This window comes from Callospermophilus lateralis, chromosome 7, assembly GCF_048772815.1.
Source record: "Callospermophilus lateralis isolate mCalLat2 chromosome 7, mCalLat2.hap1, whole genome shotgun sequence".
Lineage (NCBI taxonomy): Eukaryota > Metazoa > Chordata > Mammalia > Rodentia > Sciuridae > Callospermophilus > Callospermophilus lateralis.
The window spans coordinates 120,944,315-120,972,057 of NC_135311.1; the positions used below are offsets into that span (position 1 = coordinate 120,944,315).

The 27,743-nt window shown below is 39.1% G+C and overlaps 1 protein-coding gene across 8 annotated transcripts in view; it reads left to right on the plus strand.

Annotated features, from left to right (window-relative positions):
- The window catches only part of Zbtb8os (zinc finger and BTB domain containing 8 opposite strand), a 29,090-nt gene extending 2,949 nt beyond the window's left edge, over positions 1–26,141 (plus strand). For 2 of the 8 annotated variants that reach the window (XM_076860829.1, XM_076860824.1), the window contains exons 2-7: positions 4,871–4,895; positions 5,172–5,293; positions 5,834–5,916; positions 8,394–8,446; positions 10,218–10,254; positions 13,370–17,431. In XM_076860829.1, the coding sequence (XP_076716944.1) occupies positions 5,221–5,293; positions 5,834–5,916; positions 8,394–8,446; positions 10,218–10,254; positions 13,370–13,456 (333 nt within the window). In that variant the 5' untranslated portion in view covers positions 4,871–4,895; positions 5,172–5,220 and the 3' untranslated portion in view covers positions 13,457–17,431. Of the gene's footprint in view, positions 1–2,061; positions 3,953–4,870; positions 4,896–5,171; positions 5,294–5,833; positions 5,917–8,393; positions 8,447–10,217; positions 10,255–12,407; positions 12,505–13,369; positions 17,432–20,154; positions 20,269–25,777 lie in introns of those variants that run through there. The other 6 variants (XR_013091836.1, XR_013091837.1, XM_076860825.1 and 3 more) reach the window with 6 other exon arrangements.
- The last annotated feature ends 1,602 nt before the right edge of the window (positions 26,142–27,743 follow it).

Consider the following 27,743-nt stretch of genomic DNA (forward strand, 5'->3'; position numbering starts at 1 on the left):
TTTCTATGCTTTTCCATTTTTGTTCTGGGGCTTGAACCCAGGAGTGCTTAGCCACTGAGCCACATCCCCATCCCCAGTCTCCTTTCCTTTTATTTTGAGATGGGATCTCATTAAGTTGCTTAAGGCCTCACTAAATTGCTGCAGCTGGTCTCCTGTAACTGGAAATACAGGCTTGTGTGGCCAAGTCTGGCTGAGCCTTTTTAAATAGTCTCTGTTAAAAATGGAGTATGTAAATGATGGGAGGGAAGGGGAGGAGTAGGGGAGATAGGAAGGGCAATAGAATAGAATAGACATTATGATTATTGTATGTATATAAGTGACTCTATGACCAGTGTGATTCTGCAATCTGTACAGTTAGAAAAATGAGAAATTATACCCCAGTGATTCAAATGTATGAATTGCCAAGATCATTGTAATGTCATGTGTAGCTAATAAAAAAAAATTTAAAAAATGGAGAATGTGCAGGCTGGGATTGTGGCTCTGCAGTAGGGCGCTCACCTAGCATGTTCTGGGTTCAATCCTCAGAACCACATAATAAATAAATAAATAATTTGAAAGATGGAAAATATGCATAAAGTGTTTTCTGCTGTGTATCAAGGTATTGATGTTCATCTTTTTTTAAATTTTTTTTATTGGTTGTTCAAAACATTACAAAGCTCTTGACATATCATATTTCATACATTAGATTCAAGTGGGTTATGAACTCCCATTTTTACCCCAAATACAGATTGCAGAATTGATGTTCATCTTGAGGAAAAGAACTTGTGTAATTGTGAGGCTTTGTCACAGAACACAATTCTTCATTGTAAGAATGACTACGACAAGCTGTTGTTATTCAGACTTGGTATTTGACATGAATTTTCTCTAAAATGAACAAAGCAATCTGTCACATCAAGGCAAAAAAACTATTATTGGTAATGATAAAATTTAGGCTTTCAAGTTATATTAAAATTTTAGGGGCTGGGGATGTGGCTCAAGTGGTAGCGCGCTCGCCTGGCATGCGTACAGCCCGGGTTTGATCCTCAGCACCACATGCAAACAAAGATGTTGTGTCCGCCGATAACTAAAAAATAAATATTAAAAATTAAAAAAAAAATTTTAGAAAACTTGTGTCTATATCCATGAGCTTCCCAGTACTTAGAAACTTTTCTGGAGGCTGAGGCAGGAGGATTACAGGTTCAAGGCCAGCCTCAGCAAGTTTGTTTTTTTTTTTTAGAAAGAGAGAATTTTAATATTTATTTTTTAGTTTTCGGTGGACACAACATCTTTGTTTGTATGTGGTGCTGAGGATCGAACCCGGGCCGCACGCACGCCAGGCGAGCGCGCTACCGCTTGAGCCACATCCCCAGCCTCAGCAAGTTTGAAGGCAGCTTGCTGACTTCCTGAAACCCTGTATCGAATAAAAAGAGCAAAAGGACTGGAGATGTAGCTGAGCGGTAAAGAGCCCCTGGGTTCAATCCCCCTTACCAAAAATAAATAAATGAATTAATAATAAAAAGTTTTTTCTTAAAGTTCTCTATATGGTTAGGGATGTGGCATAGTAGTAGAGGGCTTTCCTGGCACGTACAGTGCCTGGGATTTGATCTGCAACACTATCCAAAAAACAAAACAATGTCCTATGTAGTTAAATATGTCAGTGTTATCTGTGTAACAATGAACTAGTATTTTCTAAATTACTAATGCTTGACATTACACCATCAGACATGGATAAGACCCATTGTGAATGTACAACAGATCAATGGATTTTAATGCTACAGAGTATTTTCATACAGAGAACTTTTCAAAGTTTCAGTTCTTTGTATATATAGCCTCAGATTCTACATTGGACTAATGTTTAAAAAATGACCACATTTTGCATTTTGGTATAAAATTTAAAAGACTGTTTACTCTTGTTTGAAAAAACTATTAAAATCTCCTCTGGGGCTGGGGTACATAGCTCAGTGATGGAGTGCTTGCCCCAGGGAGGCTCTGGGTTCTATCCCCAGCACTACAAACAAAAATTCTTTTTCTTTTGCATATCTGTGGTGCTAGGGGTAGAACCCAAAGCAGGGTCTCCCATGCCAGGCAAGCACTCATCACTGAGTTACATCCTCCAACCAAGGCTGGGTTATATTCATGCATTCAAACTAAATGAACATACCACAACACATTAAAAATATTTGAACTGGAGATGGTGGTGCATACCTATGATCCCAGTGATTATGGTGGCTAAGGCAGGAGAATTGCATTTAATGAGGCCCTAAACAATTTAGTGAGACCCTGTTTTAAAATCAAAAGGATGGGGATGTGGCTCAGTGGTAAAGCTGGTATTTAACCATAAATAAATAAACAAAAATAAAAGTATTTGGAAAAATATGCAAAACAGTGTTGCCTCAGCCTTTCATGTTGCTGGGATTACAGGCATGTTCCATTGCATCCAGCAATGTCATTGTCTTTGTAAACTGTTTTTTTTTTTGTACCTGGGATTGAACTCAGGAGCCCTTGACCACTGAGCCACATCCCCAGCCCTGTTTTGTGTTTTACTTAGAGACAGGGTTCTCATTGAGTTGCTTAGCACCTCATTTTTGCTGAGGCTGGCTTTGAACTCAGGATCCTCCTGCCTCAACCTCCTGAACTGCTGGGATTACAGGCATGCACCACCACGCCTGGTTTGTAAACTGATTTTTAATTTTTTTTATTATTATTATTTTTTTATTTTCTTTTTTTTTGAATTTTTTAAATATTTATTTTCTTTAGTTTTCAGCGGACACAACATCTTTGTATGTGGTGCTGAGGATCGAACCCGGGGCGCACGCATGCCAGGCGAGCGTGCTACCGCTTGAGCCACATCCCCAGCCCCGTAAACTGATTTTTTAAAAATTGAAGTATAATTTAATATCACAATGGAGTAAAGTGCTTAGACCTTAAAATGTAAAGTCAATGAGTTTTGCTAAACACAGACCTCTGTGTAACCAGCACTCCAATCAAACTAATTTCATCACCCTAGAAAGTTCTATCCTGCTTTTTTTAATCCCTTACCTTGAGGCAAATACATATTTTCCCCACTTCTAATGGAGATTGACCACAGGGACACTCTATCAGAAAGTTACATCCCTAGCCCTCTTAATTTTTTAAAAAATTGAGACTAGGTCACATTAAGTTGCCTGGGCTGGTTTCAAACTTGCAATTATTTTGCTTCAGAGCCTTGAATAGCGGGGATTACAAGGTAGTTGGACTACAGGTACACACCACTATGCCTTGTTCACATTGTGGTTTCTACCCCATAGCTTAATTTTTTTCTTTTTTTTTGGGGGGGGTAGGGTGGGGGGAGTTGAACCCCAGCCTCACATACACTAGGCAAGCACTCTACCACTGAGCTACATCCCCAGCCCTTTTTTAAAAAGTTAAAAAAAAAAAAAAGTTTTTTGGCAGGATCTTGCATTCCTCAAATTTATAATCTTCCTGTCTCAGCCTTCCAAGTGGACTCAGATTACAGGCATGCGTACTCTTACCTGGCACCATAACTTAATTTTTTTCTTTTATTAAAATTTTATATAAATAGAACCACAAACTATAGGTTTTTTTTTTCTTTCTTTCTTTTTGGCCAAGAAGAGGAGTACTGGGGGTACTGGGTATTGAACCGGGGGTGGTTTATCACTTAGCCACATCCCCAGTTCTTTTTATTTTTATTTTGAGACAGGGTCTCACTAAATTGCTGAGGCCTGCCTGGAATTTGTGATGCTCCTGTCTTAGCTATCCCAGTCATGGGATTATAGGTATGCACCACCATGCCAGATTAAGTATAGATTCTTTTATGAATGGCTTCTTCATCTAGGTCAAAGGTAAGCAGCAATTTCTAAAATTTTTTACATATATATATGTAGAGAGAGAAAGAGTTGTAAATGGACATAATACCTTTATTTTATTTTTTATATGTTGATGAGGATTGGACCCAGTGCCTCAAGCATACCAAGTGAGTGCTCTACACAGAGCCCTAGCCCCAGCCCCAGCCCAATATCGAGGGTTTTTAACCCAGGAGCACTTTATCACTAAGCTACGGATATCCCCTGTTCATTTTATTTTTGGTTTTGAGACAGGGTCTGAAGTTGCTCCTACTGGCTTCCTGAGGATATGGGAAAGAGATGAGCTCCATTCCAATTTGTGAAGGCATGATTGGAATGGAAAATGAAGGAGGATGATAGCAAGTGTTCATAGTTAGAGAAGTAACAAAGTACAAAGAGTTGGTCAGTTTAAATGGGTTGATACCAGCTATATCTGCTAGCTAACAGTTACGGAATTTTTGTCCTCCCACAGAAACTGGGGGACAGAGCCCTACCAGGAGATTACATTTCAAAGGAATGTCTCTAAGGTCCTTGAAAAAGATACTTTTAAGTTGTGAGAGATATATATTTATAATTGTAAGCCCTTTTTAGTACTTGCTCTAAAACCTATGTCAGGTTTTAGCTAGAATGAACAGAAAAATCTGCCTGTTGAGCTTTTTTCTCGCAGGGATGATAACTTAGGCTTCTAAAAGCAGCCATGCTAGAGTTTGGTCAAGTGCAGGGGTTCATATGAAGTTCTTAAAGTGCTGAGAGTTTGCAGTTCTTACTTAACAGTGTTTTTAGATTCATATTAATGCCTGTTATCAGTAGTTGATGATTTTTATTGCTGAGTAATGGTCAAGTGCCCCTGAGTTCAATTCCCAGTACTCTCCCCCCAAAAAAGCACTTAACTTTGTTGAGTAGATAGAAAAAGCTCTGGGCTTCCTCAGTTTTCTTGTTCTTCAAAGGATGATGTTCTTAATAATTAATAATAATGAGCTCTAGGTTTTTTCTTACGGTTTTAGGGTCAAGATTAGTAACTTTTAAATGTTTTTACCTTTTTCCCTCAGATTTGGATCATACAGCAGATGTCCAGTGAGTATAGCAGGAGTTTGTTCTTTTGAAATCATGTATCAAAATATGAAGGCTGAATATTTTAATCTGTGTGTTCCTATCTTATTTTTCTTCTCTGTTTATTCGTAACATAAAAATGGTGATTTAAAAGCACTCAGTTAGGATACCATTAAATTGAGGTCATTAGTTTTGTACTTGTCAAGCTGATTTTATTTGACTTTGCTATTGAGGTTTTTATTTTTTATTTTTTGGTGCAGTGAATTATATTACACAGAGAGCATGAATGTATTTCTTTAGGTTACATGCATGGGGAGATACTCTGGAGGAAGCATTTGAGCAGTGTGCAATGGCCATGTTTGGTTACATGACAGATACTGGGACTGTGGAGCCCCTCCAAACAATAGAAGTAGAAACCCAAGGTAACTAACACATTCACAGGGAAAAAATTGTTATGTAGATATGCAGTGTTTTACATAATCTGAGTGTATTTTCACAATAAAAATAACAAATTGGGCTGGGATGTAGCTCATTGGCAAAATGTCTGCCTTGCATTTGCAAAGCCCTGGGTTCAACTCCCAGTTCCAAAAAAAATAACAAATTGCTGAGCATAGTGGCGCATGCCAGTAATCCCAGGGACCTAAGAGACTGAGGGGCAGGAGGATTGAAAGTTCAAAGCTTGCCCTAGCAATTTAGTGAGGCCCTAAGCAATTTAGTGAAACCCTGTCTCTAAATATTTAAAAAGGGCTGGGGATGTGACTTGGTGATTACGTGCCCCTGGGTTCAATCCCTAGTACCCGCCCCCTCCATAAAAACCCCAAACAATAAAATAATTAATTATGAGCTCAAATTTCCTCTTTCAGCTAACCTAAGAAATTCATTACACTTTTAATTTGGAACAAGATTTTAGATACCAGAATTATTAAACTCATACTATTATGGTCCTTTTTGATCCTGTGTAGGAGATGACTTACAATCTCTTCTGTTTCACTTTTTGGATGAGTGGCTTTATAAGTTCAGTGCTGATGAATTCTTCATACCCCGGGTAAGCAGGGTTTTTCTTTCTTTCTTTCTTTTTTTTTTTTTTTAATTGAGCAAATGGGTTCTTAGTTCATATTTTAAATTGAACAATTGATTTAAAATAGAACATGGGCCAGGCATGGTAGCACATGCCTGTAACCCCAGTTACTTGGGAGGCTGAGGCAGGAGTATCACAAGATGGTTACCAGCCTCAGCAACTTAATGAGATCCTGTCTCAAAATTTTAAAAAATAGAAAGGGCTGGGGATATAGCTCAGTAGTAAAGCACTGTTGGGTTCAATCCCAGTGCCAATAAAATAACAGGGGTGGTGCATTCCTATAATCCCAGATGCTCAGGACACTGAGGCAGGAGGATCTCAAGTTCAAAGCCAACCTCAGCAACTAAGTGAGACCCTGTCTTTTAATAAAAAAGGACTGGAGATGTAACTCAGTGGTAAAGCAGCCCTAGGTTTAATCCCCAGTAGCCCCCTCCCCCACCAAAAAAAAAAAGAAAACCCATGATGCAAAACTAATTCATATAGATATTAAAAAGTATTGTTGGGGGTGCTGGGGTTGTGGCTCAGAGATAGAGCACTTGCCTAGCATGGATGAGGCACTGGGTTCAATTCTCAGTACCACATAAAGTAAAATAAAAACATTATGTTCACCTATAACTAAAAAATTAAAAAAAAAAAAATTTTTAAATTGGGGCTGAGGATATAGTTCAGTTGGTAGAGTGCTTGCCTTGCATGCATAAGGCCCTGGACTTGATCCCTAGCACCACAAAAAAAAAAAAAAAAAAAAATTGATTTATATAAATTATAGACACTTCTTTGTTAACCTCAGTTTGCTTTGGAACATACATTTTGTTCTCATGTTCTTTCTCTCTTTAGTACTGGGGATTGAACCTTGCAGTGCTTTATCATTCAGCTACATCTCCAGTCTTTTTCATATTTTACTTTGAGATAGGGTCTTCCTGAATTGGTGAGGCAGGCCTCAAATTTGCATTCTTCCTGCCTTAGCCTACCAAGTCTCTGGGATTACAGGCATGTGGCACTGTTCCCGAATGTATTTAAATCTCTGATCATGTACTTGTCATTAATAGGATTGTATGATAAGCTTAAATCTAAAGTCTTCATCTGTATTCTGTGTCTCCCAAGTTTGAGCTGTGTTTATGTCTTTACATATGTTCCTTTTGTTCCATTTGAAGTTCAGCAGCTCTGATACTTTGGTCTAACTTCAACAATTGCTGCTTTTAGTTTTCCTTAATGTAAAAAAAAGAAAAGCCATATGGAGATTGCTTGCAGCAGTCAGCCTTTAGAAGGAACACCTCTCCAAATCATTGTTACTTATTACATGGCCCTCCCTGCTTCCTTAATTCCTCCATTATCTTCTTTAAAGTCTCCATCCATATTCTACCTACTGAGCCACTCTTTCTACAGAATTCAAGTGCCAAAAGTATCATAAAAATAGACTGAGAAAAGGAAAAGGGGAAATATAAAAGGTTGAGAGTGACTGAAATCTTATATCCTCTTCCTCTACCATGTATCTTACAGAGATGTTCTTTTTTTTTTTTTTTAAAGAGAGAGAGAGGTAGAGAGAGAGAGAGAGAGAATTTTAATATTTATTTTTTAGTTATCGGCGGGCACAACATCTTTGTTTTTTGTATGTGGTGCTGAGGATCGAACCTGGGCCGCACGCATTCCAGGCGAGCGCGCTACCGCTTGAGCCACATCCCCAGCCCCCAGAGATGTTCTTTTGACTCTTCTTTTCTCTTTTTTTTTTGATGCCAGGGATTAAATTCAGGGCCTCGCAGTTACTAAGTGCATGCTCTACTACTGAGCTATACCTTAACCCCTTGAGTCATTTTTTAAATGTCTTTTTGTTGTTGTTGTAGTAGTAGTTTTATTTATTTTTATGTGGTACTAAGGATCAAACCCATTGCCTCACCCTTGTGCTGGGGTTGTGACTCAGCAAAAAATAGAGCGCTCACCTAGCATGTGCGAGGCCCTGGGTTTGATCCTCAGCACCACATAAAAATAAATAAATAAAATGAAGGTATTGTGTCCCACTACAACTAAAAAATAAATATTAAAAAAAAAAGAATATCACCCTGTGCCAGGGCGGTGGTGTATGCCTGTAATCCCAGTGGCTTGGGAGGCTGAGTCAGGAGGATCTCAAGTTCAAAGCCAGCCTCAGCAACATTGAGGTGCTAAGTAACTCAGTGAGACCCTATCACTAAATAAAATACAAAATAGGACTGGGTAAGTGCTCTTAAGTTCAGTCCTCATTACCAGGAGGAAAAAAAAAATAGAATATTGCCCTTGAGTATGTTAAGAAAAACCTTATTTCCTTGAAATGCATTTAGCTTGTTCTGTTTTAATTTTCTTTGCTTCAGAGAAGTTGTTTGCCATTATTTTCTAGAAAAAGTAGTAACCTACACATGTTTTAGTAGATAGTTTAGTATAAACCTTTTTTTAATTTAAATCTCTTTTTTCTTTAGGAAGTGAAAGTACTTAATATTGATCAAAGAAATTTTAAACTACGGTCAATTGGGTAAGTTTTAAACTTTTCTAAAAGTAGCAGGTCATGAAGGATATTGGTTATATTCTTCATTGTACTCAGTGGGCAGAAAGACAAATAGAAATGTTAAGTCAGGGGACCACTTACACTGGGCAGGATGTTGCATATTGAGATTGTGAGAGAGATACCAAGGAGTAAGAACTCATCTGAACTTTGGAGGATCAGAAACTTGTCAGAATAAAGTTAATTCTGTTTATTAAGCTTGATTCCAAATTTGTTGATTAAGGGGGAAAATTTTAAAAAAAAGTGTGAGTGTGTGTATAGCTTGTTTATACATACATATATATGTATATATAAATAAAATTGCTAAATGTCACTGCTTAAACCCCCAACTTGGTGGATGAGAAACACTGGCACATCTTTTGACATAGCTCATAACTTCTAGACCCACTCAAATCAGTTTCTTCTATACAAATTATACTTTTCTTCTTTTATTTTCCTTCCAGAGTTTGTAAACAGTCGATTAGGTGACTTTAACTGGACTTGTTTCTTTAGTCACTTAATTATATCTTTTAGATTATGTATATATAGTTTAACATTACCATTTCATATTGAATCTTATTAGTTTCTTTTTATAAAATGAGGTCTTGTATTATCTTCTCCTTTTTCTTTTATCCCTACAACACATTTTATTGCTCACACATAAGCATATGTACAGAGATTTTTCTCTATGAAATGGTGGAATATTGCATACATTAGGCTAATTGACTTTTTTTTTTTGGAGGGAGGGTACTGGGGATTGAACCCAGAGGCGCTTTACCACTGAGCTACATACCCAGCCCTTTTTATTTTTTATTTTGAGACAGGTTCTCACTAAGTTGTTAGGCTGGTCTCGAACTTGCAATCCTCCTGCCTCAGCCTCTTGAGTCTCTGAGATTATAGGTGTGTGCCACTGAGCCTGGCAGGCAAATTGACATTTAACTCTTAACATTATGTTAAAATTATCTTTACTGTTATGATGTTTTCTCAACATCATGTGTGAAAGGTATATATTATTCATAGTAGAAAAAGTAGTAACCTAGACATGTTCTAGTAGATAGTCTAGTAGAAATGTAATGGTGAGTATTTGTATATATTTATGGTATCCTCTTAAAAAAAAAAACTGGCTCAAAATTATTTAGCTAGGAAGTAGTTGAACAGAATTTTAAAGATTTGCTGTTTCTGCTGTAATAGGTTGTGATATTTAGCCTCATTAGTGTCAAAGGTAGATAAGAAAATTCTCTCAAGTTCTAGGAGAGTATCTTTCTAGGGCTTTCTGTATACAGACTATAGATATTTTGGGAAAAGTTACAAAATGCAAATCAAGCTCAGACTATATTGGAGAATCAAGTATTTTGTGTTTGTGGTACTCAGACCTGCTTTCTCCGTGGAAGATATTATTTAATATATTAAATATATTTTATAGCTCTAAGTGCAGTGGAAATTTTCAACATGGTACCCTATTATAAAATATTCACTAGTCAGTATTTATTGAGAATCTACCTATAAGCGCACTATACTGGGGCTTTTTGGGCATGGGGCAGCTTTCAAGCTTGAGAGCAACAATGACTAGTCGATACAAGTCCTTCCACACCTGTATTTGCTGGCAAATCAAAGTAAAATCTGTTTAGCTTCCCTACCCCTTCCCTCTTCTTTTGGATCTCTACTATCTGAACCATGTTTATAAGGCTTATTTTAAAATATGTAAAGAGAACAAATGTAAAACTTTGGAAATCTTAATCATGTTTTAATTTTACTTCTCAAGGTGGGGAGAAGAATTTTCATTGTCCAAGCACCCTCAGGTATGTTTTAAAGTCTACTCATTGAAAACTTTATGCTTCCTTATCATAAAATCTGTAAATGTGACAATTTTCAACTAATTCTAATAATTGTTCTGATGTGATAAGGTTTTCTTAAACTTTCTGACCTCTGGATATGTTAAAGCACTGTGATTTTACACATCTGATTAGATGTGTTAGGATTAAGCTTTGGGCTCTGGGGCCAGGTTTGTTACAGAGTGTTGTGGGACTTAAAAGTTCATTTGCCTTTTTGAGCAGTGGTTTCTTCTGCAATGAAGGTATAGGACTAAATTGTCCTTAAAGTGCTTTCTACCTCTTATATTTTCCAACCTGTATACACTTACTCTGTAATAGTTAAACCTCTGGGAACAGGAATTGGGAGTTTTTTTTCTGTAAATGTATTAAGATTTGTAGGCCAAACTGGGCATGGTGGTGCACACCTGTAATCCCCCTGGCTCAGGAGGCTAAGACAGGAGGATCGAGAGAGTTCAAAGCCGGCCTGAGCAATGGCGAGGTGCTAAGCAACTCAGTGAGACCCTGTCGCTAAATAAAATACAAAATAGGTCTGAGGATGTGGCTCAGTGGTTGAATGCCCCTTCGTTCAATTCCCAGTATCAAAAAAAAAAAAAAAAAAAAGGATTTGTAGGCCAAGAGCAATGGAAGAGCAACCATTGAACTCTTCTGTTATAGCACTAAAGAAATCATAGAAGATACATAAATGAGTGTATCTGTGTTGCATTAAAACTTTACTTATAGACATTGAAATTTAAATTTTATATCACTTTCTAATGTCATAATTTTTTTTTTTTTTTTTTTTTTTTTTTGCTGAGGTACTAGGGATTGAACCTAGGAGTGCTTAACCACTGACCCACATCACCAGCCCTTTTATGTATTTTATTTAGAGATAAGTTTTCACTGTGTTTCTTAAGGCTTTGCTAACTAAGTTGCCTAGGCTGTCTTTGAATTTATAATCCTCCTACCTCAGCCTCCTGAGTCACTGGGATTATAGGTATCACCACCAGGCCCAGAATCCCCAACCCTTTTGATTTTTATTTTGAGACAGGGTCTCTAAGTTGCTGATGCTGGCCCACAACTCTGGATCCGTCTCAGCCTTAAAAGTGGCTGGGATTACAGGTGTGCACCACTGTGGCTGGCTTTAACTTAGAGATTTAAAACCGTTGTTATTTTGTGAGATTATACAAAAATACATGGCAGGCCACATTTGACCAATGGGCTGTAGTTTGCTGACCCTTGTGTTTAGGCCAAGAAAGCCTAAATTAGTTCCAGATGACTGGAAAATCCTGGTTGCTTCCAGTAACCACGGTATCATTTTTTCAACTGCTGTATGATGAAATGAATTCTGATGAGGAACTTGTATTATAGTAGCTGTTTCAACAAGGTTGAAAGGAAAGAGAAGCATAAAAAGAAGAGAAACCAAGCAGGTGCAATGATGTACAGCAACAATCTCAGTAACTTGGGAGGTTGAGGCAGGAGGATCACAAGTTTGAGGCCAGCCTAGGCAATTATAGAGACCTGTTCTAAAATTAAAAAATAAAAATGGTTAGGGTAGCTCAGTGGTAAAGCACCCCTGGGATTCAATTCCCAGTTGGTGGGGGGGAGGGAGAGAGAGAATCCAGTAGAGAAGGGCATGTGAATTGAAAATGTATTTATAATAATAGAAACATCACACTGGATTTTTCCAAAGTAAACTTGTATATTCAGGACATAGTATGACATTTTGAGGAGACCTAAGAGGGGCCAACCATCACATATCCCTTGGGGCTCCTTTTAGAAGGAGAATACTGCCACGAATGGGGCAATAATATGTTCTAGCATGGTAGTTTTGTTCTCTAAAGTTATTAGAATATGCCGAGTGCCATAGTGCATGCCTGTAATCCCAGTGGCTTGGAGGCTGAAACAGAAGGATCATGAGTTCTAAGCCAGCCTCAACCTCAGCAAAAGCAAAGCACTAAACAACTCAATGAGATTCTGTGTCTAAATAAAGTACAAAATGAGCTGGGGATGTGGCTCAGTGGTGGAGTGCCCCAGAGTTCAATGCCTGATACCACCCCCCACTCCCGCCAAAAATACAAAATTTTTAAAAAGGGCTGGGGAATGTTGCTCAGTGGCTAAGTGCCCCTGCATTAAATCATCAGTACAAAAAGAAGAAGAAGAAGAAGAAGAGAATGAATGCTGGAGAAGATGTGAAGTAATTTTTGAGTGAAGGGGACAAAGGGAACTTAGCAATAAGTGGTCAGTACTGAATGCCTGTTTGAGATTTGCAAATATACACAGAGGGTATTACTAGTCAGCCTGGTATGTGCTGCCTTATGGTAGAAAATGAAATTTGATTTAGGTGGTGATTTCTCCAGGTGCTTATGGCAGAAGAGAAAATGCAAAAGTAATGCCACTCATACCCTACGAAATCTTTGAATTTATTATGTGCGGTTGAGCTAGCAAATGACGGAAGTCAGAATTAAAAAATAAATAAATACATTTTGTGATACACAGAACCATTATAGATTCTTTTTAGAGCTGGAAGAAACTTGAGACAATATCTAATCTTGTGGTTCTAAACTGGGGCAAGGTGAGGGGAGTGTCATGTATCAGAATCATGTGGAGAATTTTCACCTGAAAAGCTGTATCTCACTTTACAACTAGACTTGAAGAGAAGTACAAAGGTAAAGTGAATATTGGCAGCTGAGGAGAAGACAATACATTGACATTCTAGGGCACAAGTTGGAGAATGAGGGGGTAGTTAGGGACTAGGAGAAATCCTAGCTAAAGAGTGGAAAAGCTTGTGTTCTTTGATTAAACCCATGTTTAAGTGAAAAAAATGGATGTCCAGACAGGTCAGGCACCTTCCTTGCCCAAGTGGTATCACAACCTGGAGTGGAGTTTCATCTCCTAACTCCAGGTCAGTACTCCTTAAGCTGTGTACATTTTCCCTCTCCTTTTTATTGGATCAGCATATAATATTGTCTTAATGTGATAATTAGTTGTTTTATGTGGGTTTTTAATTTTTCAGAATAGTATTAAATTTTTGACTTTCTGACAGTTGCTGAAATTAATAATTCTGATTCTTTTTTTCCTATTTTTTCTCTAACCCCATCTTCAGGGAACGGAAGTCAAAGCAATAACATATTCAGCAATGCAGGTCTATAATGAAGAGAAGCCAGAAGTTTTTGTGATAGTTGACATTTAAGATGCAAAAAAATGAAAGAAAGAAAAGGAAGGACGGACATACTCCTATGAAGACCTTTTTTTTTTTTTTTTCAGAAATCCTCCTTTTGAGAAGTTCAGTGATTTGATCTCTATGGTATCTTGATAAATGGACATTGATACATCAGAAAGTTTTAACTTAAAATGTGACTTTCAGAAATGGGAAAATCAGAGCATACCCTTGGTCTGTGTTCTCTACATATTCAAACTTTAAAGAATTCTTCAGTGCTTGAGGGCATTTATGTTCTCTTTGTTAATTCCCTGTTATGTCAGCAAGTACCCCAGATTCTTCTAATGGAATGAGAGTTATCCAGGTTGGTCCCAGAAAGAATCACTGGTATAAGTAGCAATTGGGATGGAATCTAATTTTGAAAAAAGAATAATTTGAGAAAATAACATTTCTATAACTAGAATTATGCTTTTCTTCTAAATTTGTTAAGACACATATTCTGTATGTATGTACCTAAGGCATATCATGTCTTATGTTGCTATGGGACAGTTACCCTGTATTCTAGTTTGTTTTAGAAAAGAACTGACCAGAAGATTTCTATAGAAAGAGTCCTGATTTTTTCCTGTTTTACTCTTAATTTTTATTAAGTGCCACTGCTTATCTATTTTCTCATAAGAAGAACCTGATAGTAGCTGGGTGCATTGACACACACCTGTAATTTCAGCAACTCAAGAAGCTGAGGATTGCAAATTTGAGGCCAGCCTCAGCAACATAGGGAGACCCTAAGCAACTTAGCAAGACCCTGTCTCAAAGTAAAAAATACAAAGGGCTGAGGATGTGGCTCAGTGGTAAAGTGCCCCTGTTTAAAATCCCCAGTACCAAAAAAAAAAAGAAGAAGAAGAATCTGATGGTATATCTTGCTTGTCTTTTTTTGCAGGGGAGGTATACTGGGGATTTTAGTATTATCCCACCATGCCCAGCTGACACTTTTTATTATTTATTTGTTTATTTGGGGTACTGGGGATTGAACAGGGGTGCTTAACCACTGAGTCACATCCCCAGCCCCCCTTTTTTTATATATATTTATTTTTTAGTTGTAGGTGGACACAATATCTTTATTTATTTATTTGTTTTTTATGTGGTGCTGAAGATCTAACCCAGTGCTTCACACTTGCTAGGTGAGCGCTGTACCACAACCCCAGGCCCCAAGCCCTTTTCCTTTTTATTTTTTATTTTGAGACATGGTCTCTAAGTTGCTTTGGGCTTCACTAATTTGCTGAGGCTGGCTTTGAACTTACAATCCTCCTGCTTCAGTAGCCCTGCCAACTCTAGTGGTTGGGATGACAGGTATATGCCACCTTGCTTGGCTCTTTGCTGTAAAAAGTGCATAAGAGACAGGAGACTGGGGAAACAACTTTAAAGTTATTTGGAGTTTAAAGATTTAACTCAATGGCAAAGTGATTGCCTAGCATGCACAGGGACCTGAGTTTGGTCCTTGGCTTTGAAAAAGAAAAAAAAAAAGTATCAAATCCAGGGCCTCTGGAATGTTATACAAACACTCTAACTCTGAACTATGCCCCCAGCTCTTCTCTTATTATTATTATTATTATTTTCTTCTTTATGGTACTGGGGATTGAGGGACATTGAGCTATGCCCTTTTCTTTTTTCTTTTTTGGTACCAGGGATTGAACTCAGGGGTACCTGACCACTGAGCCACATCTCCAGCCCTGTTTTATATTTTACTTAGAGACAAGGTCTCACTGAGTTGCTTAGTGCCTTGCCATTGCTGAAGCTGGCTTTTGGACTTGCGATCCTCCTGTCTCAGCCTCTAGAGCCTCTGGGATTACAAGCATGTGCCACCACTCCCAGCAGCCCTTTTTTATTCTTTATTTTGAGCTAGGGTCTCAGTAAGTTGCTAAGGCTAGCCTCAAATTTGTGATCCTCCTGGCTCAGCCTCCAGAGATGCTGGTATTATAAGAGTTTGCCACCACTCTGGGCTCTTATCTAAACTTTTGTTGTTTTTTTTTTTAGTCGTAGATGGACATGGTACCTTTATCTAATAATTTATTTTTATGTGGTGCTGAGGATCGAACCCCTGTGCTTCACACATTTGAGGCAAAGCGCTGTGCCACTGAGCTACAGCTCCAGCCCTTATCTGAACTTTTTAAAGTAGATTATTTGCAAGTTGATTTGCAACTTTATATTTCTGTGGTATTCTCTCAGACCATAAGATTGCCACCTGGTGGTGCCAAATATCAATATAGGTTGCTGAACTTGAACTAAAAGGAAGGGATTATCTATGTGCTTTCTAAATGTTCTCTAAGCCTTGTATTTTTTCCTCTGGATGTATAACAAAGTAGGGCTCATGAAGATGAAGCCAAAAGTCAGAGATTTGAAAAGCAGCTCTTCAAATGAATGTATAACAGGATCACTAGGGTAGTGTTCTTTTGTTTGTTTGTTTTTGGTGTTGGGGGTTAAAACACTCAGGGGCACTTTACCACTGAGCCACATCTTCAGCCCTATTTTGTATTTTATTTAGAGAAGGGGTCTCACTGAGTTGCTTAGCCCCTCATCATTGCGAAGGCTGTCTTTGAACTCATGATTCTCCTGTCTTAGCCTCCTAAACCGCTAGGATTACAGGTATGCATCACCTTACCCGGATGGGTATTGTTTCTTAACCTTCTTTGTACTCAGGCATATTTTGTCAGTCTGAAGTGTAACTCTCAAAGCCGGAAAAAGATAGAAGACTCCATACCTTTTCTTAGGGCAGTTTTTCAGACTGAGATGGGCCCCTTTTTACTGTGGACCCCTTTTCATAATATCACCTGATTGAGGCTTGAGACAATGAAGGCAATGAAAATCAAATTCAGAATAAGAAAAACTCAGGAGTGGGACTGTGGTAAAACCAGGTGGGATGTAGTCTTGCCTAGAAAAAAAGTATGAGTTAGCCATCTCTCTCACCAGTGCTATGTAACAAAATTCATTAAAAACAAGTCAGGACAGGTGCGATGGTGCACACCTATAATGGCTCAGGAGGCCAAGTTGGGAGGATCACAAGTTTAAAGCCCTAAGAAGCTCAGTGAGACCCTGTCTCAAAAAAATATATAAATCAGACCGGGGATGTAGCTCAGTGGTTAAGCACTCCTGGGCTCAATTCCCTATACCAGAAGGGAAAAAAAAAGGCACAGTGGCACACACTTATAATTCCACCTGTTTGGGAATGGGGGTAGCTAGTTCAAGGCCAGCCTGGGCAACTCAGACCCAGTCTGAAATATAAAAAATAGCTCAGTTGGAAGAACACCAGCTTAACATGGGTAAAGCCCAGTAAAAATCAAAATGAAATGGGAAAGACTAAGTCTTTATCAAAGTAAAGAATTTAGGAGGAAATATATTTTCCTACTTAGTGCTTAGAGCAAACTATACTTTTTTTCCCTTTCTGTTGTTGGGGGGAGGGGACAGGACAATCTCCTTTCTAATGTCCTGTCCTATCCCCTGCCCAGTTCCTGCAGGCATTCTGAGGTAGTAGGTGGGCTTTAAATAGCATTCAGAAGTACATTTTTTTGTAATGACAATTTTCAAGACAAAGACAGTTGCCTTTAGTTCCTATAACATGGGTTTTGTAGCTCCAGTGGTCTCGCCTGTCCTTAAGATTGTGTTATCTCTTTTTCTTTTGAGATTGCATTATTCTTTCTTCGATTTTTTTTTTTTTTTATACTGGGGATGGATCTCCAGGCCTTAGACATGGCTGGCAATGTCCTACTACTGAGGAACACCATCAGTTCTTTTTCTTTCTTTCTTTCTTTTTGCATTCTTGGGAATTGAACACAGGGTCTCAGGCTAGACCAAATTCTTTCCCACTGAGCTATACCTCCCAGCCCCTAATTTTATTCTTTCACATGTCTTTGTGTATCAGGGTACAGCTATTTGCCTCAGATGGAAATCAAAAGATTACTGTTATGAACTTAGAGTGGATTGTCTTTGAAAGTCAATAAACTTTCTCCTTTTTGAGTGTGTAGCTCAATTTTTAGATCTCAAGAACAGATGAAACAAATACACTGTTCTACAAAGAAAAATCAAAATTTTAAGTCAAAGTCAGATTAATTAGTTGGGGCCCTTGCATTTGGAGGTTTTGACCTTGGAGGTCTGGACTAGGAGGGTACATTCTATATATATGGAACTATATATGGAAGCATGTATAAGAGAAGGAGAGAGAAATATTGTTTTGTAGTCTTGCTGGTGAAGGACATCCCTTCCTACTGAAATCTTTAAGTTCTGTGTAGGAAAAGGCAGGAGAAAATCACAATTCTTCCAGTGACTTTTTAACTTCAAATAATCAGCATACCTGCTGGGCATATTTTGAGATGACATGTCCTAAACTCCTTGAGTGCAAAAGGTATCTCAGTTTATGGATCCTTTTATACCAGTTCTTTATTTTTCCTCCCTAGTTGTTTTTGGTTTTGTTTTTGTAGTTAAATATCACATAGGACTGTGTTACTGAGTGGTAGAGCATTTGCCTAGCATGCTCAGAGGCCCTGAGTTTGATCCCTACCCCTAGCAATGCCAAAAATAAAAAACCTGCCAGGCCTGGTGACACACACCTATAATTTTGTTGACGAAAGCTCAGTTCTTGTCCCCAATGCCAATGCAATAATGAGGACAAGGTTTTGATAAAAAGGAAGAAGTTTTGTTGCTTTGCTAACAAGAGACAAGGGATTCCTGTCCCAGAGACTGTGATTCTGCCCATTAGAGTTAGAAATGAGCTTTTTTTAAAAAAGAGATGAATCCTTTTTTTCTGAGATTAGGAAGGAGAACAAATATGTCAGTTTTAGAGGAACAAGTACTACATTCAAAGCATAAAGTGGACCAGTGTTAAATTTTCCTACTGTCTTATTTCTACATTTCCGTTTCCATGGGAAAATGGTGGTTGACATCTGAAGCTGCTTCTTTCTGAAAAAGGTCATAGTTGGGGGAGGTGACCCAAAGTTCTTGTTCTCTGTTAGATGGGGCATGGACAGTTAAGTGTATCCAACATCACCATAGTGGCAGTTGGTGGGTGTTTGGACAAGGCAGACATAGAGTAGATATCATGCTAAGACAAAAATAATTTAGCAAAGCATTAATTTTTTTTAAACAATCATCACAAAAGCAATTAATATTACAGCCAGTCTCTGGAAAAAACAAAGATAGTAACTCAAAATCATACAGATCAAGTTATCTATGTGGGAGGTTAGGAAAAATGTGTAGGTCTATGGGATCAGGCTCAATTGACTTACGACAAATTTGTGACTCTAGAGTCCTTTGTGATCATTATTATTAGGCACTCGTACACAAGAGCCCTTCCTTTATAGCCTCTAAACTTACTTAATTTGGGTTAGGGCATCTTGAGTTACATTAAAAAAATAATCTTTTGTTTTAAATGTTCTCGTATGACTATGCTTTGGTCATACTCTTCTGCCAGGTGTTTTAAGACCAAGTTGGTCAAAATTGACCTTGTTCTTATCTATACTTAGGGTCAGCTGGGAATCCTCAGAGGTTGATCTTGGGAATGTATGAGAAACCTCCTGGCTCCTTTAGCCTTCCTCTACCAGTCATGCCATCTGTCAGGATGGGTCAGGGTCTTGCTGTCCATATATGGCTTCCTTTTGAAGTATCAGGGACATTTCCCTGTCCAGTGACCTTCCTCTTTGTATTATGTGCGCTATTCTCTGGCTTCCTGTTCTCTAGTATCCTCTTGATCCTCCTGATCAGGAGGTTGGGTGACTCACCAGAGATGCAGGCCCTTAGCAGGGTCCAGTCATTCTCTAGGTCCTAGCTGACCTTAGAGAGCAAGGGCCCTTGGCCCTTTTACTTCCTTGACTTTGATCTCCAAGTTTTTGGTTTTAAACATTCAGCAAGCCAATTTCACCAGTCTTAAAGTGGGAGTAACTGTTTATAACTGCAATATCTATAATTTTGCAGTTACTCTTTTCATTTAGTTGGGGTCAGTATTAGTCCTAGAAGTTAGAATTATATTCTATCTGTCCTGTGTGTGATGATTTATTATCTTAAATTAGAGCAGGTTAATTTTTTTAAAACCTCTATTACAAACCTAAGTACCTTTTACAATTAACCTTTTACTTGTGTTTTGTATTATATATCCTGTTTAAGATCACAGTAATCGTCGTCACCCCCCCCCCAAAAAAAAACCTATCTTTTTTTTAAATGGTTGTTTTTTGGGGGGGGGGTCTTAAAAAGGGGAGACCATGTAGAGAGACAACATGCCTTTATTTGTTTATTTTTATGTGGTGCTGAGGTTTGAACCCAGTGCCTCACACATGCAAGGCAAGCTCTCTGCCACTGAGCTATAGCCTCAGCCTACAAAAAAACTATCTTTTGATCACAAATTTATTTTTATTTTTGGTACTAGGGATTGAATTCAATAGTACTTGACCACTGAGCCACATTCCTAGTCCAATTTAGAGACAGGGCCTCACTGAGTTGTTTAGTGCCTCACCGTTGCCTAGGCTGGCTTTGAACTCACAATTCTATCTCAGCCTCCTGAGCTGCTGGGATTACATGTGTGTGCCACCATGCCCAGCTTGAACACAGCTTTAAATAAGCTTAATTCTAGCCAACCTCAGAGCCATCTCTTTTTAAAAAATATTTATTTATTTTTTTAAAAAGTATTTATTTTTTAGTTGTAGTTAGACACAATACCTTTATTTTATTTATTTATTTTATGTGGTGCTGAGGATCGAACCCAGGGCCTCATATGTGCAAGGCGAATGCTCTACTGCTGAGCCACAACCCCAGTACTCAGAGCCATCTTAATATGGAAAAGGATGAGAGACAGAACCTCAACTGAGGTGAGACTGGCCTCTTGACAAATCTTAAAAAAGTGTTTTACTTCTGAATCTGATCTTTGCCTCTCTTAAAAATATTATTCTACGAAGTTCTCATATATTATTTCCTGAGTATCTGAATATCAGTTAACATAATACAACATTCATCTGAAATACAGTCAAATTCTAAGAGTTCTTAACCCATTTTGTGGGGGGAAAAAATGACAGAATGTTTTCATGTTCCACATTGTCAGCCTTTGAACAAACCAAATTCTCCATTTTATTCATTTATGTATTTCAAAAATACATTTGATTTCCCATTCCAGTGAAAAGGGTAACACAAAATTTTATACATAACTTATTGACAAGAGGTTACCTTTATCCCTGGAGAGAGTTGGATAATCTGACATACACAAGAAACTGTGCCTTAATCTTTTCTTCTCCCAGGTTGCATTCAAGGGGGTGGAGTACAGGATAGTTTTTAGCCTGAACTGTTTCCCTTATTATCACAATGCTATCAACTTTAAATGAGTTCCTCACTGCTGGTTGTACCCAGAGGCTCCTTTGGGGCCTTTTCTTTCATTAGACATATTGATATTCAGTGGAGGAGGCCTTTCTATCCTTTTCTTTAGGCTTCCTTGAAGATCCCTTTTCAGAGGTTACCAACAAAACAGATTTGCTTTAGTTTCTGGATTTGTTTATTTACTTTTCTGGGTTCAGTAATTTATCCTGCCAGCATTTAATTTGCTGGGATACTGTACAGCAAGAATTGTTCTTCCCCAGTGATATGTGTTCCCTGGCCAGATGAGATGTCCTGTCAGATCTTAAAAAGGGGAGACCATTCCTGTCTTCAGGTCATACACTAACAGTGCTGGAATGTACTGCCATGTCCTTGCCAGCAGCCTCCACACACCCGACCCCATGGGCAAAAGGACTGGAAGGCCAGGCCCAGGCCAGGTTTTCTTTGCCCATTTTTCTACAAACCAGGCAGCTTTCCTGGGATTTTTTTCCCTTTAGCCCAGGGCTTGTGTCTCTGCTCCACAACAAGATGCTCTGCAGCTTCCTGGGCCAGGATGAGAAACAGTGCTGTACTGGGTTGAAAGGATTTAAATCTTTTTAAAACCCTTTCTTGTATAATAATTCAGAAAAAACATAAAGGCCACAATGTGTTACAGTAAAACATCTTCCTCTTAGGCTTATATGTACAGGTGGCCCATATAGCCAAGCTCCCTTCCCAAAAGAATACAGGTAAGATTAATGTAGCATGGCCCATGTCTTAAAGGACCAGTAACAGGGAAAAAACAAACAACAACAAACTACAGAGACAACCAGAAAATATCCCCCAAACCATAATCAACACCCTTTTGTGGGGGGTGGGGGAGGTGCGGTGGGTACCAAGGATTGAACCTATGGGCATTTAACCACTGAGTCACATCCTCAGCCCTTTTATATTTTATTTTGAGATAGGTTCTCAATTGCTTAGGGCCTTGCTAAATTGCTGAGGCTGGCTTTGAACTTGCAATACTCCTCCCTCAGTCTCTTGAGCTGTTGGGATTACAGGCATGAGCCATTGTACCCAGGTTATAGAAACCTTTAAATTAAGACAAACCTGCATATTCAGAATTTCTTCTTGCTTTACCTCTGACAGACCAACTCTAACTGCAAGATGATAATGTATAATTCAGAAAGCCGTTCAAGGGTCAGATAATTATAGTAGAACATTTTCTTTTTTCATAGGTTTATACATATAGGTGGCCCTTTCTTCCACTTTACCTCTCACAGACCAACTCCAACTGCAAGATTGTACAAAAAAGAAACAGGTGACCAGAGGGGATACCCTAAACCATGGCCATTAGACCTTTAAACAGAACAGCCAAGATCTTTCCCAGGAGACTTCTTGTAGGATCAGCACAGCACTGCCCATGTCTTAAAATGAACAGTCACATATGCAAACAAAAGCAGACAACCAGAAGGAATTCCAAACGCAAGGCCAACATACAAACCTAGAATAGACCAGAATAGAGTAAAAAAAAAAAAAAAATTCTTGGTGTGTGTGTTGCTGGAAATCAAACCCAGGACCGTGTGCATGCAAGGCAAGCACTCTACCAACTGAGCTATATCCCCAGCCCTCTATGTTTTTGAATCATCCTTACCCATGGTTCCTACATCAGTGGTACCACAGATGTTCCCACAAAGACATACCAGATTGTGGAATCAAGGGTCTGGGTATGCACACGTGGAGACTTAACAGATGGCCAAGGGTGTGTTCAGTTGCCTTTTTCTCAAAGTGGACCAAGATGGAGCAACCTATACCATACAGGGGGAGAAGGTGGGATTTCCCCAAAGGGGCTTTGGCAGCTGCTGGGATAGTTCCTCAGTTCCTCCCTCTACTCATAGGAATAGCTTCTCTGGTTCAACCTGAGGCAAACTCACCTGTCTCAAGTTTGCTAGCCACTTTGCATCCCCAACATGAAAGTGAGTTTGCTTGGAGTGCCAGACCTGCCCAAGAAAGCCAGGGCAGGGGCTGCTGTCAGATCCTACCTGGGGTGCTAAATTTGTTACCAAAAGCTCAGTCCTTGTCCCCAATCCCAATTCAATAATGAGGACTTGGTTTTGAGAAAAGGAAAAAGAAGTTTTGTTGTTTTGCTAGAAAAGGAAAAATAAGTTTTGTTGTTTTGCTAGCAAAGGAAAAACGGGATTCCTGTCCCAGAGGCTGTGATTCTGCCCATCAGAGACTTTTAGAGAGCTGTGAATCAAGCCAGGTACAATGGTACATGCCTGTAATCCCAGCAGCTCAAGAGGCTGAAGCCAGAGGATTGCAAGTTCAAAGCCAATTTAGCAAGACCCTAAGCAACTTGGTGAGACCCTGTCTCAAAAAAATAAAATAAATAAAGGGCTGGAGAAGTGGCTCCATGGTTAAGCACCCCTGGGTTCAATCCCTGGTTAACCCCCAAAAATCCTCCTGAGCTTAGGGAAGAGAGATTAAGAAGGAGAAGACCATGGAGGAGATGATCAGGGATGAGAAGATTAGGAATGAGAAACTACATATCAGTTTTAGAGCAGCAAAGCTTAAAGTGGACCATTGTCAGCAACTTGGGAGGCTGAGGCAGAATAATTACAAATTTCAGCAATTTAATAAGACCCTGTCTCAAAGTAAAAATTAAAAAGTGCTGGGGATGAAGCTCAGTGGTAAACTGCCCCTGAGTTCAATCACCAGTACAGTTTTTTTTTTTAATATTTTTTTAGTTGTCAATGGACTTTATTTATTTACATGGGTGCTGAGAAGTGAACCCAGTGCCTCACACATGCTAGGCAAGCGCTCTACCACTGAGCCATAACCCCAGCCCATCAGTACAATTAAAAAAAAAAAAAGATAATAAAAAGGCTAATGATGTAACTCAGTATTAGTATCCCCTGAGTTCAATCTCTAGTACTGTAAGACAAACGTAATTATACAATACAAACTATATTACTTTTTTATTTATATTTTATTGTGTTTTAATGTAAACTTCAGAATTTAATTTGTTTTAAAATATAATGAAGGTATTAAATACAAGGAAAATGTGTATGTCAGCCTTTTCATGTGGAGTTGGCATTCTTTATTTACTTTCTTTTTTTGTGGTAGAGTGCCCTTGGGTTGTAAATTGAACCCAAGGGCACTCTACCACTGAGGTATATCCCTATTCCTTTTTATATTGAAACAGGGTATCACTAAATAGCTGAGGCTGACCTCAAACTTGGAATCCTATTGCCTCAGCCTCTAGAGTTATGGGGATTACAGGTGCCACTATACCTGGCTAGAGTCAACATTCTCAACCCAGCAACAGCAATGAACATTTTGATTATTTTTAGTTTATTTATTGAAATGGTTATATTGGTTCTTATCAAACTCTTCTGCTAATTTTGGATGCATGTCTTAGCCTAGAGAACAGATTTTCCCTCATTGCAAAGCTTATTGGTTGAATGAGAACTGAACCTTATTCTCACATGAGTACTGTAATTAGAAATATCTCCACATTTTTTCCTCACCCTATGACATACCACTGTGCTAATCAACTTTCCATTGCTGTGACAAAATGCCTGAGAAAATCAACTTAGGAAAGGTTTATTTTGGCTCACTATTTCAGAGGTTTCATTTCGTGGTTACTTGGCTCAGTTGTTTCTGGGCCTAGTGAGGCAGAACGTGATGGTGGGAAGCATGTGGTGGAACAAAGCTGCTCACCTCATGGCAACAAGGAAGCAAAGAGAGGCAGAGGAGCTGGGGATACAGCTCAGTTGATAAAGTGCTTGCCTAGTATGCATGAGGCCCTGGGCTCAATGCCCAGCACACACACACACACACACACACACACACACACACAAACTAGCAAAAAGAGGCAGAGTATGCTATACCATTATTTTTAAGGTGACCTAGGTCCTCCCACTAGGTCCTATCTCCTAAAGTTTCTACCACCTTTCATAGCGCCACCAGCTAGGGACCAACCCTTCCACATGTAAACGTTTAGAGGACATTCCAGATCCCAACTCCAACACCTCTGATCTTCACTTCCCTGTCCTTATTGACTTCTGAGTTGCCTTTCTCATTCCTCATAAAGTAGGAGTAGTAAACCCACCACTGAGGAAGCTGGCAGGTGATGGGCTTGGCTGTGAGTGTTGAGCAGAGGGCTTATGTGGTGTCTATGGGGGCAGCTGCCTCAGCTCTAGCCCTTTATGATAGTTTGAAAACAAGCCAAGTGCTGCAGTTTTTAAAACATCCCAGAAATCTCAGATTTTGCAGGGGCGGTACTGGGCATTGAACTCAGGGGGCACTTAACTACTGGGCCACATCCTCAGCCCTATTTTGTATTTTATTTAGAGACAGGGTCTCACTGAGTTGCTTAGCACCTCGCTTTTGCTAAGGCTGACTCTGAACTCAGGATCCTCCTGTCTCAGCCTCCAGAGCCACTGGGATTACAGGTGTGTGCCACTGTAATCCAGGGCTGGGGCTGTAGCTCAGTGGTAAAGTTCTTGCCTCACATGTGTGAGGCACTGGGTTCAATCCTCAGACCACATAAAAATAAATAAAGATACTGTGTGTGTTCATCTACAACTAAATAAATATATTTTTTAAAAAAGGTGAAAGCTGGGCTGGGGATGTGGCTTGAGCGGTAGCACGCTCGCCTGGCATGCGTGCGGCCCGGGTTCGATTCTCAGCACCACATACAAACAAGGATGTCGTGTCCGCCAAATACTAAAAAATAAATATTAAAATTCTCTCACTCTCCCACTCTCTCTCTCTTTAAAAAAAAAAAAAAAAGATTAAAAAAAAAAAAGGTGAAAGCTTCCAATATTTTGGAGAAAAACACCATGAGTCATCACAGTGAGAGGCAACCAAATCTTGTGTGAACTAAATCAGGTCTACTGGGAAGCCTTGTTAAACATTTCAGCCAGTAGTGTTTCTCTGAATTATTCCTGTCTAGTTAGTGTTAAAGATTTACCATCTTTCTCAATTTTATAATTATTGAATGTTTGCTTGTTTTGTCCTTCTTAATAGAAAGAAAACTCCCAGATGGCATATAACAAATGGTTATTGACTACTTCATGATCGATGGGTTTGAACATTTTAAGACCATGTAAAACTCTCCAGGCAGAGACTAAAGATCAACTTCTGGAGCAAATCTCAAGATCATAAGAATCTCAAGTTACAAGCCACAGTTTCTGACCTTGCTATGCTAAAGCTAGACCTACCTCCTTAACTACTTGTATGTGGGTATTAGTGATTTCTTTGTAACTATACAGGTATACATATCTCTGATCCAGTCATATGCTTTTCTGATTGAGATGGTGGTCTCACTATGTGGCCCAAACTGGTCTCAAACTCCTTGGCTAAAATAAAGTTCCCATCTCAGCTTCCTGAATAGCTAAGCCTAGAAGTAATATTTTTTAAACAGCTTAGCTTACTGAAAAAGACAGGATCCCCCTCCCCATGCACAAGGATTGAATTCAGGGCCACTCAACCACTGAGCCACATCCCCAGCCCGATTTTGTATTTTATTAGAAATGGGGTCTCTCACTGAGTTGCTTAGCACCTTGCCCTTGCTGAGGCTGGCTTTGAACTCATGATCCTCCTTTCTCAGCCTCCCAGGCTGCTGGGATTACAGGTGTGCACTACTGCACATAGCAAGATGGAATTTTTTGTTGTAATAGTAGATAGTTTGTTTAATCTAAATGATCCAAGTCATACCTTCTGGCTCTGCACACCTGTTCTAAAATTATAGCCATTGCCGTGTTATACATGTGTACTATATAAAATGATAGCATGACTTTTATAGAAAGTAATAATAGTGGTATTTATCCCCTAAGTAGCTGTGTGTTCTCTCTTACCAATTCTCTTTCTATTGGGCTTTGGAAATGGAATGTTCCAAGAGAGCAGATCTACCCTCCTCAAGGTGGGAGAAAGTTATTTTAAACTAAGAATGGGCTTATGTCCCTGATTCTGTCCAATAAAAGCCCTAAATGACACCGGGCATGGTGGTGCACACTTGAAATCCCAAGGGCTCCGGAGACTGAGATTGGATGATGGCAAGTTCAAAGCCAGTCTTGGTAACTCAGCAAGTCCTATGCAACTTAGTGAGACCCTGTCTCTAAATAAAATTCAAAAAAAAAAAAAAAAAAAAAAGGCTGGGGATGTGGCTTAGAGGTTAAGCCCCTGAGTTTAATGCCCAGTTCCAAAAAAAAAAAAAAAAAGTCCTGAATGGTATCAACAGTACCAACTTTGCCTCAGTGAGACTATGAGACTGAGAATTTAGTATCCTCGCCTGAGAAACCTAGAAGTTGGAAAAAATAGCCTCTAAAGCTCCTTCCAAAGCAAACATGTTTGGTTGGTTGTTTCTGGGTACTGGGTATTGAACACAGGGACATTCAACCAAAGCTATAACCCCAGCCCTTCTTATTTTTTGTTCTGAGACAGGGTCTCACTAAGTTGCTGAGGTTGGCTTTTAGACCTCAAAACTCAGGGAGATTAGGATAATTCCTCCTAACCATAAAATCTGTAAGAATTTGTGGTTAAGAATCCAATTAGAACCAGTCAGCATGCTGTCCCTCTCTCTGACAGGATCTACTTTTTCCCTTGAGAGTGTCCCCTTTCGCTTTTCCTATCCCTCCAACAAATTCATACTTGTTATTCTGAATATATGTCAAAAATCTTCTGACTTAATTGCAAAAATCAGGGGGAGGGTTGATGTCTATGCATTGCCTCAGTCTTCCAAAAGCCCCCAGCCCTGTAACCCACACTTTAGACTTCTGGATAGATTGCCGCATGCAATTTTGTAAATCCATGCCTGTAGTCACAATTCCCATTCTGAGTTCCAGGTACCTTAAGGCATAAAGGAACTGGCTTCTGGTTATTTTACATACCTTCTTTGAGCCTTCCAGTTTCAGTGGTCTGTTTCAATGACACTTAACCCAGGTCTTCCTTCTTCCAAAGCCCTTGCCAATATATTCCTTAGGGAGATGATACT